Consider the following 16,518-nt stretch of genomic DNA (forward strand, 5'->3'; position numbering starts at 1 on the left):
TAGGGTGTTGGGGGTGGGGTAGCAGAGGCAGTTGGTGCTGGGGCCTGGGGGCGGGCGCGGCTGAAAATGTAGGGGCTGGGGCTGAGGGTGTGGGGGTCGAAGCTGGGGTTGCGGGGGTCCACCTGGGTGGGAGTGTCTGGGGTGGGGTTGAGGGTGTTGAGGATGGGGTTGCCCATGTGCCTGGGGTGGAGCAGGAAGTTGGGGTGTGGCATGAGGAAGGTGAGGGGATTGGAGGTGGGGCTGAACATGGGGGTGTGGAGGGGGGCCTGCGTGGGGGTGCATTGGCGGTGGCAGGGGAAGCGCAGGTAGAGGCACGAGCAGGTTGTTTGGAATGACGGCGACTTGGGAGTCCTGGGATTCTCCCTGTACTGACAGCGTCCTAACGATGACTTCCCTGGCCTCCAGGCACTGAATCCTTGTCAGCTCGACTGTAACATAGTCTGCCATCGGGTACAACACCTCAGCTATCTGCATTGAAAAGAAAAATGTTAATATTAACAGAAGCTAACAAAAGCTGAAACAACATCAGTATCATAATCAATATCAGGACAATGTTTTAACCCCACTAGACTATAATAGGCAAATGGTTAGTATCCTCTTTGTTCTGAGCAAAACCTCCTCACATTGTTCACTTTTGCTTTAGTATGTAGAGCACAGAATCAGGCAGAAAACATTGTGATGGTAAAATTTCAGAATACTGTGTTGCTTTACTTTGGTAGTCACCAGAGGGAGTGAGAGACCTTTCCGAGACATTCACAGGTCCCAGATTGAGAGTCTTGCACTGGACATGAATCACAAGTAGATGGCACTGCTGTATGCATTGAGGGCACTGATGACATAATCCTAACTCAACAACAGAGGCTATTACCATCCCATCTGTGATGTATGTTCTCATGTTTCAAATGGATTAAATATGATTAAACAACTCACATACTGTTTTATACTGTCGCTCTGTACTGCATGTAAGCCTGTGAAATGTGGATCCCATATGCTTGTGAATTCTCCACAAACCAGTCCCTCAGTACTATGGTACTGTACAAAGTCACTTATTCTCCCTCTAATCATGAGTGATACCTTTAATTCAGCATCACTCAGCATACCTCTTAACAGAATCAGCTTAAATAAGGACACAGTTTGGGCCAGTTATACTAACACTTCCTAACTCACCCTCTGTCCTTTAGTGCAGACTGCGTAGCCAACCACATTTGCCCCGTTAGATGTGCCTGTAGGAGAGAGAATGGGGGGCTTCCAGTGGACCTGTAGGACCCCTGGAGCCTGCCCACAGAGCACCTGTACATCCTGGGGAGGCATGGGAGGTCCTAGAGGATAAGAAAACAGATGTAAGGGGAAAACAAGTTTTTAAAAAAAGAATGTATGTAATAATTTACCATTAAAATTATGTATGTTCAAACAAGCAGAAAGGGTGGGTGTGAAGCATTCATTAAATGCACAAATTGACACACACAGAACCATGCACAGAAATGCCCACAAACAAGAGAAGAGGGGTGAGATGGTGAGAGGATTCAGGAAACAAGAAACTGGGTTAATTTATCATTTGCCCTGTGTATCTAAATCTGTGAAAGATGTGCATAACACCTTGTTTCAGCTTTGTAGAGATTCATGCCAATACATGTGATAATGTGACATTGCTAGTGGGGAGCATTCAAAAGTTGTGCTTATATAAAATGTCATATATCATAAGTCATCACGGCACTAACACTGACTGAAATCTTCTTAGTGTAGTATTTTATTTATTTTTGCAAACTATTTACAACTATATTTCCACTCTGTATTCTTCTGGTCTAGTACTGTATCATAACCTCATACTACTCTTTTTTAAAGGAGAATAAATGAAGGCAAAATAAAACAATGTGGGCCTCCTGAGAGAAGCATTGTTGTCTCTGCATGCAGGACACAATCCAGAGAGACTAACTATACAGCCCATTCTTTGTCTCCCACTCTCCTGGATCACTGGATAAAACATGCACAACTGCATTCAAACAGAAGCAAATGCACACTCACAAAAAATGGTAATTTCAGTGAGCAGTCGAGTGGCACTGCTTTATATAGCAATGGTTACTACAGGCTAGGCTATAGGCTGAGGAAATGACTCATCAGAATAATAACTGATCATATCTTGTGATGCGTGGCTGTTGTCTAATTAGTGATGTGCTCCGTGCAGTAAGCAAACTTGGGCAAAATTGCATTTGAATTTGGTTTCAAAACACAAAGTCTGTGTCTCAATAGATGCAAGAATGACAACATTGTTTGTAGATGGAAAATGTTTTTTCCATCTGAGAACCATATAAAAATAATTTTGCCCAGATCCCTTCACTGATTGCTCATATTGAACAATATGTCATAATCATTCTCAGTGTCAAGACTAAAACCCTCTTCCAAAAGTATCATAGCACTAATGTCATCTCTGCCCATTGGTTTTCAAGAGAAGAAAATCATTTAGTGCTCAGATATTGGGAAACCCAGCCCAGGACTGATGTTTTATTCTGACCTGTTCTGCAATATGGTGTTGGACCTAGACAAAATACAATACACAACAATGGCATGGTAAGGCAATGCTGTACTCTTCCACAGCACAGTACAATAACCTTAAAATAATATGGCATTATGTTACATATTAAAGCTGGATTACAGCAAACTGAAATAAACAGAGTAGTAGCAGTCTGTTATCTCTTATCTGTCCTTCATACAAGATTGTTTAAAACGTAAAAAGCAAACACAAAATACTACCGACAATCACCTGATATGGAGCTATGAATACATTATTGAAACTATATCTCTATGTAAAGAAATTATCTTTACTGACCTGCAGCCTGAGTGCAGAACTCCACACCAGCTTCTTTCCTCTCTCTCTGCTCCAGCGGCAGTTGCCATGGCACCTGGTGCGGCTGTGCCACCACCGTCACTTTGTACACCGTCAGGGGCTTGAGGTTGAGGAAGCGTAGTCTATACCTTCCTGGCTTTACCACTGCGTGCTCTACCCCGTCCAAGAACACGGTGTGACCATAGTTACTGTTGCTAGGTAACCAGGAGAGCTCAGCAGTGTCACGCTGGATGTCATCCACCCGCAGACCACACGGCGCCACCACAACATTGGCTCCTACCAGCACGGTACAGCGCAACTCGTCTGACAAACCCCGGTCGGTGATGCTCTGCACTGACACGCGATGGACGCAGCCGTCCAGGTCCAGTTTCTCCAGCAAACACTTGGTCCGTCCACCGTACACTATACTGGCACGAAGCTCACCGTCTACTAACACGTTGTAGCCAGAGATGTTCCCCCAGCCCAAAGGCACATATGGAGGCTCCCAGGCCACAATGACGCTCCGTGCCAGCTGCTTGATCAAGGAGATCTTTCGGGGGTAAGGCACAACGTCTTCAGCCATGTCCTCAGGGTCCAGGGGCCCCCCTGTCCCATTGCTACAGGGAACCAAGGCGTTAGCTGAGCCCAGGAGGCCATCCTGGGAGGCACCTCCATCCACTGCTGTCAAGGCCAGGGGGTTATGGTCCAGTGGGCCCAGATCATCCCCTCCCTCCCCTGACAGAATCGCTGGTTTTTCCTTGTCCTGGACAAACTCCACAAAGTTCGAAGGAACAAGTCCTCGCTGGCCATCCAGCAGCTCTCCTGTGACACAGAAAGAAGTAGAGAAACAGATGTAGAAGATAAATAACTCTGTGCCTCTTTCTTCATGTTCATGTTGATGAACAAAAACACTAATGCCAACTACCTGAAAATATTACCCTTCAATTGTCTATGGGACAGCACAACAGTCCCTCTGTGATGCCTCCTGCATATGTTAAATTTAAGCTTCACTAATGGCTCCTTACAAAACAAGACAAAAGGTAAGCTGTAACTTGAATACACATAATCATCAGTGAGAGCTATTTCCCTTGCAGGCTGGCAATGAGTCAGTGAGTGAAAGGTGGGAGATACATAAACATACAGTATGTACTATTCCCTAAGATGTAAGATTTACCACTGGTTCTCTGATGCTATCTTTTGTACTCTCTCCAGTTAACACAGCACTGAGAAAAAAATCCTTTTCAACATTTCGAACAACTTGAACTTCAGTTCACTGCTTTTGAACATTTCCAGGAACACCCCAGAGCATGTAGATGCTGCGGTCAATGCAAAAGAAAAAAAACAACTTAGATTTTGACTGTAGCTTTTTTTCCCAAAGGGAAGAAGTTTGTCTTCAAAAAAGCTCCCTATCATCTTGTCCTTCAATCCCTTTTTCCACAGAGAGACCTTAAGACCATCTGTGTGTGTCTGCGCATTTGTGTGCGGGTGAGTGTGTGTGTTGTTTGTGTGTGCTGATGATTAAACTGAGCCCCACTGGATTAGTCATCAAGCTAAAAGGGACCAAGGTCCCATCTTGACAACAGCTTGGTCTGAGGCCCGAGTCTCCCTCCTGCGTGGTAAATACAAGGCTCCTCCACGATGCCATGCAATCTGACCGCCCACATCTGATGAATCACTGCAGTTGAGTACTACTGTGTCTGTGGCGGTCTGTGCTGTCTGCAGGATTGCTAGCTGGGGGGATTAGGATTGGCTCTGATGGAGAAGCCTTCATAATTCTAAAGAGATTAGACAGAGAATCACTCCAGTCACTAGTTAGAAAAAGTGTACGGGAAGTTTTGCTGGTGACAATGGTGCACCCAGGATAATCAGATCACCTAGTGGAATATTGACCATCTTTAAAGTAACTAATAAATAATAACAAACACTGATACCAAAATGGGTCATAACAGGATGTCATATTTGTAATTAATTAATATTTGTTCTTTACTGTAAAGTTGTATTATTATTATTATTATTATACAACTATACATATACCCACAATATACAGTAGTATAGTATATGTGCTACAACAGTTTGCAAAGGTTGCTGAGGGGATTTACTTTCCAAACTAAATACTGTTAATAGAACAAATTCACTGAGGGATAACTGTGTGCTGACACACACTTCTTGGGATTTTGTCTCATTGTGCGATAATTAATATGCGATGATGCACACGCTTGTTGTGACTGTCATGCATTCAAGCATTCTCTGCAACAGCAGTAGACAAGGACTCAGGCAAAATCATAGACTAGAAAAGCAACAAAGGATACCTCCTGCTGTTCTGCAATCTTTGATGTAACGACTGCAATATTTTTAAGACAGTTGTGATTTAGACACCTGCCTTCGCTTCACATGCTGATATTATTTTCATCCTGGAGTCTTGTTTTAATTCTTACCTTCATAGAAGCCATCGTCATCCATGTTTCCATACACGTACAGATACTTTCCAGCAACAAGGGGGAGTTCTGCTTCAGGATGCTCATTTGGTCCATCGTAAGGGTTGTAACTGGAAGGAGAAATGTTCACTTTTAGATTTCACCACAGCAGCTCTTGTCATTTGGAAATAAAGCTGTTAGTTATTAAACTTAAAAAGATTATGTGCAATAAAATAAACGCACTCCTGAAGCTGCTCTCATTTACCTGTAACGGGCAGTGCAAAGGCGGACCTGGCCTGTGTAGCGAGGCTTGGACCTGGGTGATGGGCTGGCCTCATCCTCCATCTGTAGATTGACAAAAAGAACAAAAGATGAATGTCATTAACATTAACATGTACTGTTCATAATTAGTCAACCCAATAGTAAGCAAAGTAAACCATTAAGTTTGCAAACATGACTATATAAGTCAGGGTAATGTTGTAATCTATCTTGAAGACATAATAAGTCATACGCATTAGTGTGATGAAATTTAGTGATGTGGTGTCACTCGGACCCACCTCTGAGGGGGTCAGCTGTCGAGGGCTGCTGGGTCGGTCCGTTATCACGGTGCTGGAATTGACAGACAGCAGTTCTGGTCTTTCTCTGTCTCCAGTCAGTGGTGTGCAGGGCAAGAACTGGGAGATCAGTAGCGGCGTGTTTGCCGCGCACTCATCGCCTGGGAGACATTGATTTCCATAGCAAATAAAGAGCAACTGTCATTCCTTCTGCATCCATTTGCTGCTCATTGCACAGCTATTGATCTCCTGTTGAAGCAAGTGTACAGCAAACACTCTTCATGGCAAAGGCTTCTCCACCCCCATCAACACCTCACATCTGCAATGCATTTGCCCTTAAATACCACTCAGGTCCTCTGGGCAAAAAAATATACTTGAAAGGAGATGCAGGAAATACAAAATTGAAAATTTCAGTGTAAGAGTGCAAACAGCTGAATTCCTTGAGGAAATTAAAGTAAGTCAACAACATGAATCCACTGTATCTGAGGGTTCTTGTGGTTTGTAAGTGAGTAATATTATGTATTAGCACAAAAGCATCAGTGAGTTCCCCCTCTGTTTCAAGTGAAGAGAAAGATAAAACAGGATTTCCAGCACTTCAAAGACCTCTGGTCTGTGCCAGACTGTATAAATCTACATCGCTGATATGGCTGTATCTGCTGGCTCTGCAGGTTCCACTATGTCTCGTTAGAATACTAATGTGTTGAACCACATTCATGTCATACATCATGCCTGTGATCAATTAGGGTAGATATAGATCACAAATAACCAGTATTGCGACTGATGATGTCTACCTCTGGTCAGGAGTGAGCTGATCCAGCTGTTATGTGAGCTGTCAGGGGATTAGAAGACTGTGACTCTCATTTCATTCATAAGCCTTTTGATCACATGTAAGTGGGTGGATGCTTATATCCACAGTGTCTAGAGTGCATACATTTTCTTATAATGGGTGGACCCCACTGGTAGCAGACCATTTAACCCTGATGTTTTAGTAACATTTTCTGCTACTATTAAAAGAACACTCTACAGATTAAGCGTTGCACTCCTATAACACACACAATAAACCAGAGACATCGTCTTTTTTTATTCCACGCATTCTTCTGTGTCAAAAAACCTGGTGCCTACATTAACCACAATGCAACTCGACCACCAACGGTGCGGTCGGAGAATTGGGTGTCTTATGCTACACGCACAGCTGCCTCAGGAGCCAAAGGCTTTACACAACTACAACTAATACTATTATAATAACAATAAAATTAAGAAATTGCAGAAAATGTAAAAAAAATGAAATCAAAGCTAAAGCTCAAAACACTGACCTACCTGTCTCTGGCTGGGCTCCAACAATAACTTGTGAGAGTTTCTTCTGTTGCGAAAGAGGAATCTGGGATGTGGAAGTGGGATTAATTTTAAGGATGTCCACAGTATCCGACTGCAAATGGAAATTCAGCAGCTCTTTGGACAGCTGGTGGTAGTGTTCACTCTGTGATCTGCATTTCTGCTCCAGGTCACGAACCTTGACCTTTGGTAGACAACGAGGAGAGCGGAGAGGGTGGTAATGGCCCAGAGGAGGGAGTGGGGGGAAAAAAAGAGAGAGCAGGAGATAAAGATTGAATCACAGGGGAACACACAAAGCGTGGGGTGTACTTCATCACATGTAATGTTCAGATATGAATTCTCTGAAGAACAGCCAACGTTTCATCTATTAATGCTGATCAACCACAGAACCAATTAGAAAAGGATCCCCAAGGAGCCATTTTGAGCTTATAGCAGCATGTTATATTGTTAACCACTGCACTAATAAAATCATATGGAAGTGTAGAGTCATTTGCACATCTGCAGCTGATATAGTACACTGTTAAACTCTGATAACAAAGCCTGAGAACTGCAAAGAGTTAAGAGGATTATAAAACAGTATAGACATTAAAGATGCCATATCATAGATATCATATCAGAGGAAGTCAAGGAAGATGGATGGGGGTGTACAATGAGTATAGTAGTGCTCAATCTCATTCAGTGAACATATGGATTCTCAATTTGCACAAAATACCCACTAAAGGCTTTTAAAGCTTTAGTGATTTGCTGAAAATTCACACATGCAACTGAAAGGAGATTAAACTAATCAGGGAGAAAAATAAATACCTGAAACATTCTGTCCTTATTGTTCTGTTCAGACAAAAAGGAGGGAAACAGAAAAAAAGTAAAGAAAGAAGAAAAATTTTAAGAAAAAAACAGAACACCAATAAATGCAATTGTAATCGATGCAAAAGGAGAAAAAGAAAAATGCAAAATATATTTATCAGTGCAAATAAATATACAAAAACAAGAAGCCCGACAAACAGAAAATGACTGAGGACTGTGGTGTCAAAGAAAACAGAATACAAAGGTTTGTTTATTTGTTTGACCCTAAAGACAGTGAAGTTACGTATGTATGTATGTATGTATGTATGTATGTATGTGTGTTTAAATTGATTCAATGAATTAGCAAGAAGCAATTAACTCCTTAACAGCGGAGTTTCCACTTTTTCCGACCAAACTCTGGATGTTTGTCTGAGCCAAACTCGGGCTGCTTGCTCAGTAAAATCGTATTAAAGTGCTTCAGCTGGATAATAACTTGACCTCACTTGAACTACACTCGAAGGAGTCTACACACTGTTGTCGTGACAAAAGGATTTAGAGTGGAATGAGAAAATAATTTCAAGTAGATGAGCCGGTGACAAGCATCTTAAAGACTGTGATGAAACACAGCAGGTTGGGAAATTTATAAAGCATTCAAGGTCAGCCTGGATACAGGATTAATGGGATTAATGGGATGTTCGAGTCTGCAACTACAGTGATAGAAAAGTTTGGAATAATATTTAACACAACAGTACAGAAAACCTACAGAAAGAGAAAGGAAGAGGTAATATAACTGCAAGCACAGAGGCTGAGCTGCTGTTTGTTTTCAACTGTTTTAATGTATGAGTCACAAACTGGTGTGGAGTATTGAATAACTCACACGGTATTACAGCATTTACAGCAATTGCTCCTGTGCAGAAAAGGGCCAGGGTACTCTCTGTGGAAGCCATAATTTATGCCACACCACCTGTATCAGGGCCAAGTGCACTGGCCAGCACCCTGACCATGTTTCTACAGTATACATCTTACTGACATTCAGAATGAATGAAGTGTCTTGCGGAACCTGCGTTAAAAGAGGATCCAGAAACATGACAGAGGGACACAAGTTGAAGGTTTAAGTCTGCGTTTATCCAACAGGTTCTGCACAGGTTAAGGATTGTCTCATCTTGATTAACAGAAAGGCCCCTACACAGTCATTGTCCCCCCACCACAAGAATACGTATTGACTTATTTGCCCTGATTAGACATTTTCTCAGGGCTGTGTGGACATGTGTTACGGTGCTTTATTGCCATCTCTTTAATGTCTTTTTAAGTTGTTGCACCTGCTCACACCTTTATTGTCCTTACTAGAGCTGTGTTTTTCTTTATATAATGGACTCTATAGTGAGCAGCAAATTGAGACTTTCAGCCCTTATAAATCATCACCATTTTGCATCATTACTGACAGGTGTCATTTTTCATCTATAAAATACAACTCATTGCTTTTGTGGACTTGGCAAAAGCATGCAAGCAACCAAACATTTTGAAACAGAACTTACAAAGTGCTTTAAAGAGAGAAGAAAATGGGTAAGGTAAATAATAGAAAAAAGAATATATAAACCCAAGCGTACGATTGGGCGGTGCTTTTTAAAGTAGGATTCAGAGAGCTGAGAGTTAAAGTATCTGCTGTGAAACTGATCCTGGATGCTATCAGAGTTTAGGCTAATGTTAGAAAATAACAAACAGATTTTTCATTTTTCCATGTTAAGGACAATCTAGCTCTCTAGAACATTTGCTGTTTATCTATTTACATGTCCTCTACTCTATACAGGTCATTAGCTGGTGCAACAAAACATTTTTGTTTTATGTGAAATCAAGCATATACAAATATATATATAACAAAAGTTCCTAAAAAGTGTTGAATATGTTGCTTTTGTTTCATCTTTAACGAAACCGAAAGCTTCACAGGCGTAGCAACAGAAAGTAAGTTAGCAAGCTGTCAATTCCCAGCTGAGGTGCAATCAGCCAGAGTAATAAAAAACACCAATGTGACTGGTGCAGGGCCTTTCCAACATTAGCTTTTTCTAATCAATAACATTGTATGTGTGTGTGTGTGTAAACTGACATTTGTTAAACTAGTTTTCTATCTAGTAGCAACTTTTGACTACATTAAAATGATATTCATTGTTTTTTACAGTTTACATTGCAGGGCCCCTTATTCCACATCTGTATAATACTACATCATACATCCTGAGGATTTTGTTTTTTTTCATCAGCTTGAAACAGCTATTTTAGAAAGGTAAGACTGGGTAAAGATCTGTGTTTATTCATGTTACTGTATCTCTAATAGGTGTACTGCTTCCTCGTGCTCTTGGTCAGCTTGAACCCGAGCTTGTAGAGAACGAACAGAAACACACAATGACAGCTGACACTGTGATCACAGTCCATGAGGTAGAATAGACAGCACACAGCTGACATACTGTCAAGCCAATACCCTGGCAGAGGCTCACTGGTGGATCACAGCACTGGTACTTGAAGAGAAGCCTACTCCTGATGGCACCGCTCTGATGAACTGTTTTTTTGGGGTACGTTAGTGTGCAAGTAGTGGCTGGTAGGAGAAGTAAAATTACAGTTCTCAACTTTAAAAACCTCTGTGTAATTGGACCATTTTTTAGCCACTGTTTTAATATATTTGTCTGTTCGACTGTTAATTACTGACAGTTTCTCTTTGAGCATCAATGCAAATACAGGACAATAAGCAGATACGTACATACAGACAACTGGCAGAAAAAACCTGACAGATTTCTGAGGAAGAAGTCACCATTCATCTCTTTTATGGCCATATTAAAGCTGGACTACTCTAATCCAGTATTTTGAGAATATATCTATCAGTCATTAAAGTAAGAGGATTTTGAATGGGCTTTTTGGTTTATCCTCCTACGCTGTGTAAACAATTAACAGTAAATAAAGCTGCAAGAGGACAAATATGTGTAAAAACTAAATATTTCTTCATTTAAGACTGAAGAGGTCAAAATTCACAAACTCTTAAATCAACAATAATTTTAGCCACAAACTTGGGCCAGATATAGCCCAAAGCACGTGTAATTTAAAGGTCCAGTGTCTAGTATTAGTGGTATCTAGCTGTGTAGTTGCAGATCACTCCTTCGCTTCACTCTCCTCTTCCAAGCACAAAGGAGAAACTACAGGGGCCAAGAAACACATGAAAAACGCAAATGCCTGTATCTAGTGTGGTTTGTGCCTTTGAGCTACTGTAGAACATGGTGGTTCAACATGGCGGACTCCATGGAAGGTGACCTGCAGCGTCTGTAGATACATAAGGCTCATTCTAAGGTAACAAAACATAACGATTCCTATATTCAGGTGATTATACAGTATTGAAAACATTCCTATGAATATTCTATTCCATTTCTACCAATAGATCCTCCTAAATATTACACAGTGGACCTTTATATATATATATATATGTGTCCCTTGTGACATCTGAAGTTTTCATATTTGAAGAATATATCCCAGTCTTAAAAGGTACCAGTAACATCTGCACACGGAAAGATGTTCACAAGGTGTATAAATTTATCAACAACTAGAAAGGCAACATTTTTAGCACACTATCAAACAACATGAAAAGTGTTGCAAGCTGCAAACTGCATTTCTAATAAAATCTGCTGATTTTTGGACAGGCTTCTGAGGTGTTTATATTTTCTGATACAGTAGCACTGATTCAATGACAGTGATTCAGCACAAACTGGCTACTGACACATCAGTTGCTGAGCACGGAGCTTCAGTTCCTCACTGCTCCTAGTCACAAAATGACCCAGAAGGCTTTTGTCAAATGTATAAAAACTTAAATTTTCTATTTTTTATCTTCATCCATATGTCCATACCTTTTGCAGTTGATTGATCTCCTTCTGCTTGGTGTGAAGGGCCACCAAGGCTTGCTCATGCTCTATCTGCAGTTGCTGCTTCAGCTCTACAGCCTCATGCATATGCTGGGGAGAAACAGACAGAGGGAGAGGATGTGGTTACGTTGAAGGATGTTATATAGAGATAGACAGGTTTTTTTACAGTATCCCCAAAGAAATACCCAACCACAATCTTTTTCTATTGATCGAGTCATATTTAAACATAGCTACACCTTGAAAGCCAGGAAAATTATTAAACTATTCTATCCGTGGCACTGAAAGGAGGGTGTATTTTGCAGTGGGCTGGCTGCCACCCTGGCAACGATAACTTTGAGGAAATTGAACCCAATCCACCTGAATGGCAATCAGCTGCAGGCAACACTGCATTCTGACGTTTGTGGGGAAGAAATGCACACAAAATATAGCAAAGAAAATAGCTAATTAAAGGACCAGCATGTAGGATTTAGTGGCATCTAGCTGTAAAGTTGCGGATTGCAACCAACTGAATACCGCTCACTTTCCAAGTGTGTAGTAGAAACATGGCGGTTCAACAGGGCAGTAGAAGAGGACATGCTCCCTCTGCAGATTAAAACAGCTCATTTTTAAGGTAACAAAAACTTTGAACAGAGCAAGTCTAGCTGTTTCCAGTCTTTATTCTAAGCTAAGCAAAGCTATCATCTGCTGGCTGTACAGACACACTGCCCGCGTGAGCAGTGCGTATGCCTCACACAGCCTCTTGCTTTTTATTTCGGAGACCCATGTTAACAGGTTAGAGCGGCCACACAGCTTTCACATCACACCTTACTACATCTGTAGAATATGACACAGACATGAAAATAAATATAAATAAATTTTTAACTCAACAACTCCTCTATCTATTTCAGATTAAAAGCTCTCTAGCGTTTCTGTCGACAGGATCCATCCATTTGTTAACAAGGCTTTTATTGTATTGTATTTATGGAAGGCAAACTCAGTGCAGAAAGATAGGGCTGGCTGCAGCATCACAGCTGCAGAATCCCTCTATGTGGACACCGCAGTTGGCGAGCCGCAGTAGTTCAGCGAGGATGCCGCCGCACACTGCACTGTAGGCAGTGTGGCCCAGCCATTATATTTACTGTACAGACGTGAAAGCAAATAAGCCCTAAGTATAAAGATTGTTATACAGTATGAGCTTTTTATATAATTTGTATATCTATTAGATGCAACCTACTGTACACTCCAAACTGACTCAGACAAAGCTTTCACACTTGGTCACCCACACTGATCCCAAATCTACCCATTCCCAAATTAGCCGAGTCATGACTATATACTATCTATCCACTGAGTCACGACAAGCTGCCACATCTTGCAGAAACAGAGTTAAGGCCATAAGATGTTTCTGCAGGCTTAAAAAGAAAAGACAGCTTAGAAAGCTCTGACATTCATCATTTTCTCTCTGTGTTCTCTCTCCCTTGAAAAAAAGAAAAGCCTCTTTACCTCCTGGAGTGGCTTCGAGGTGTCCTGAGCAGGCAGCCACTGCTTTGCATAATCAGAGAGAAGCTCTAAGCTGCAGAGGACTGGGCTGGCTGAGAGGCTGTCACAGGAGCCTTAGTGAAAACTATTTTTTTAACACTTGCACATTCAAGGAGGGCTTGATGAACTCACCTACATTTTCACAGCACCACGTGATGTCATGTTGAAACAGAAACAGACATTTAACCTGCCTTATGCGAGCCTGCTGCTCCAGCCTGCGACTACTTCCAGCCTTTCCTATTACTGAAGCCTCAGCGCAAGAGGAGATCCTCCACAGTGTGGTGAAAAGGGGCATTTGTGTGGTACACAGCACTGTAAAGACGGGGATTTTTGAGACAGGTGATGTGTGCTGTTAGCAGAAACTTTGAACTTGAGGACTGGAGCCTGAGATTTGGACTTGAATTAGACTTATTTTACACATCAAAGTCTGTTTACAGGTGACTTAAGTGAAAAGTTATATAAAGCCCTTTGTTGCTTCAGAGGGGGGTGCACCTCAAGTGAACCTCAAGTTGAAAGAAATCTGGGGGTGTGGGGTTGAAAAGAAGGGAGCTTACCAGACCTCTGTAGTCTGCACCTCATCTCTGCTTGAGGCTAGTGGCTCAAGGCGAAATTAGCTGCTACTAGCACTTCTTAGTTAGATGGATTACCCTCTTCAGTGATAATTGGAACTTTATTCAAGGGCCACTATCCATCTGTCTTGCGCATTGCCCTTTACACCTTCTTGTATGACAGAAAGGCCCAGAATAAGATAGCCATGCTGAGTCATGTCTTAATTCCCCCATAGAAATGTGACAACAAGCCGGATTATATAACTTCAAAATCACGATTGACAGTTTCTTTATCTCATTAGTTTTGACTGAAGAACCAAGAAAATTAAGTGTCTTTTTCTGTTTTTTTTGTTTTTTTTTATGTTGTGTTTCCTCCATCTCTGCTTTCTCCACCCACATCGCCCTGTGTAATTTTCTCTAAATAGTCTCTTTGTCTTCACAATCAATACACAATGAGAAAGTGACAAACCTTTCTTTGCTGTATTAGGGAGCGGGTCAGTTTTTCTCAGATGGGTACATTTCTCTCTCAAATATCTTGACAAACAGACAATCGATAGGAGATGCAGGGAGGCGAGGATTTGTAATGAGAGTGCCTCTCACGGTGCAGTGAGACTGTGTCTGATTACTATTGGCAGACCATAACACGATGAAAAAAGAGCCTCTCCATGAAACCGATGACACTTCACCTCATGAGTTGCATCACTTTCCTTCTGAAGTTTTCTTAGCAAACAAACACATGGAAGATGGGAATATTTCCAAAAGGAGGCAGTGAAAATTAAGACCTGAAAAGTCTCCAAACTGATGAATGGTGTGAGCCAAGTAGAACCACTGAAATGAATGAGGGATGAATAAGTGGAGATGGGCATTCTAGAGAAATGTGGTGAGATATACAGAATGTCAGTGAAAAAGTGGGAAGATAGACTCAGTGGAAAGGAAGATAAAGGATAAAAGAGTTGAATCGTATAGACATATTGCTCAGTGGTCTTCTCTACCAAAGAACGAGAGAGACGAGAAGGAACTATTGCAGATTTATGGCATCAATCCCTAGATAATTAAATCTCCCTTCTGTGGGTAGAGAAAGGACATTTGTTCCTTAGGGGTGGTATATGAAAAATGGCAAAAATCGTGAAATTCTTTAAATTGAACTCCTTTGATCAAGAGTTTGTTCAGGTAAGAGCACACACTGACAAGATTTCTGAGTTCTCCCTCAATACTCAAAATTGCTTTCTGGCATTATTAGGTTATCTAGAGCTGGCCACGTTCTTACTCCACACTCTTTGCCAGACAACTGAAAGCTCTACAGTCAATGTGATTTAGGAGAAAGACCCAAAGTTGTCATTTGCTGAGAAATCTGTGACACTGATGCCAACATTTAAAGAAGTTATCAAAGCATATTGTATGTGTGATTGGTCACAAAATGAAAACCTCAAATCATATTATGAAATTTATACTATAGTGGAGGTAGGAGACATTGACAGACTCAAAAATAAAGGGGTTAAGAGAAAGATGAGCTGGTGTTAGCTGCAAGTTCCCAGCTTTCCCTCAACATTAAAAAGGAAGACAAAAGTGATTTTTGTATTTAGGATGAAGGAGGAGGATGAAAGCAAACGTAAATGGAGGGACGTCTCACCTTCAGAACCTGCTCCAGGTTCTCCACTTTGTCTTCGAGCTGGCTCCTCTGCTGCTGGGCCACGTCTCTCTCCTGGCTCACTACAGCAAAGGTCTCTCTCAGCTGGTCATAGTCTGATCGCACCTACATAAACAGAAAGAGTGCAGATGCAAAGGAGGGAAGAAGAAGAAAAAGATTTTAAAAAGAGGAGGAGGAGGTATAGAGGATTATTAATAACACAGATATAAAAGGCCGTAGAAAAGTCAGTGCAGGCAGTCAAACAAAAAAACACAACAAAGTGAGGGAACACGCTTTAAGAGTTTCAAAATGTAACCATTATCGTGTTTTTTTTTAAAAGAGGAAAACAAGCCTGCAATTTTTATGAGGTTTGCTCTTTCAGTAGACCTACTTTTCACATTTATGAATAGAGTTCTTTTTTTCTTTTTTGGCTGGAGGGTTGATTGGGAGTTCACAGTCTGAAGAGAAATTAATCAGCACATTTCCATTTAGCCTTGATGAGACAGAGCTGCTGACTTGAGCGTTCTGCCTCTCGTTTTCTTCATCAGTCTGAGGCCTTGAGCTAAGCTGGTTCCTCTAAAGGTGGCCTCGAAGGATCGAGCAGAAACCATCCCTCAGCCACACACCAATCATCTCATTAACTAACATAACAGATGAGCGTGCAATAGATAAGCTCATTAATTCATATTGTGGAATTTATGACTGGAGCTGGGGCCGGAAGCTCTAGTACCATCTGAGCTAAGTATATCATGATGGACAAACGGTAAATATAAAATAATAATAATAATAATACATTTTATTATTATTATTTTATTGCTTTAGACATGCTTTACATGATAAATTAGAAAAGAAGAAGAAACTCTAAAACTACAGCAATTATCTCGGAACAGAACATAAAATCAAACATTAAAATAAGTAATTGTAATAAGTGCATTGTAATAAAACCTGAACTATAGCTCAATCACACTGCCTACCTGAGGGATGTGTGGGGGAACGTCTTTTTTTAATTTGGTGTCCATGTTAACAGATTA

The 16,518-nt window shown here is 41.2% G+C and overlaps 1 protein-coding gene across 1 annotated transcript in view; it reads right to left on the reverse strand.

Annotated features, from left to right (window-relative positions):
• The window catches only part of si:ch73-287m6.1 (RIMS-binding protein 2), a 58,545-nt gene that overhangs the window by 9,640 nt on the left and 32,387 nt on the right, over positions 1–16,518 (reverse strand). The window contains exons 4-13 of the mRNA XM_035667384.1: positions 15,491–15,613; positions 11,783–11,887; positions 7,107–7,305; positions 5,793–5,950; positions 5,501–5,580; positions 5,257–5,366; positions 2,825–3,643; positions 2,510–2,533; positions 1,168–1,319; positions 69–468 (exon numbers count right to left, since the gene is read on the reverse strand). Coding sequence (XP_035523277.1) covers positions 69–468; positions 1,168–1,319; positions 2,510–2,533; positions 2,825–3,643; positions 5,257–5,366; positions 5,501–5,580; positions 5,793–5,950; positions 7,107–7,305; positions 11,783–11,887; positions 15,491–15,613 — 2,170 coding nt within the window. The remainder of the gene's footprint in view (positions 1–68; positions 469–1,167; positions 1,320–2,509; positions 2,534–2,824; positions 3,644–5,256; positions 5,367–5,500; positions 5,581–5,792; positions 5,951–7,106; positions 7,306–11,782; positions 11,888–15,490; positions 15,614–16,518) is intronic.

This window comes from Morone saxatilis, unplaced genomic scaffold, assembly GCF_004916995.1.
Source record: "Morone saxatilis isolate NCDOM2014 unplaced genomic scaffold, NCSU_SB_2.0 Contig21, whole genome shotgun sequence".
NCBI classification, from domain to species: Eukaryota; Metazoa; Chordata; class Actinopteri; family Moronidae; genus Morone; species Morone saxatilis.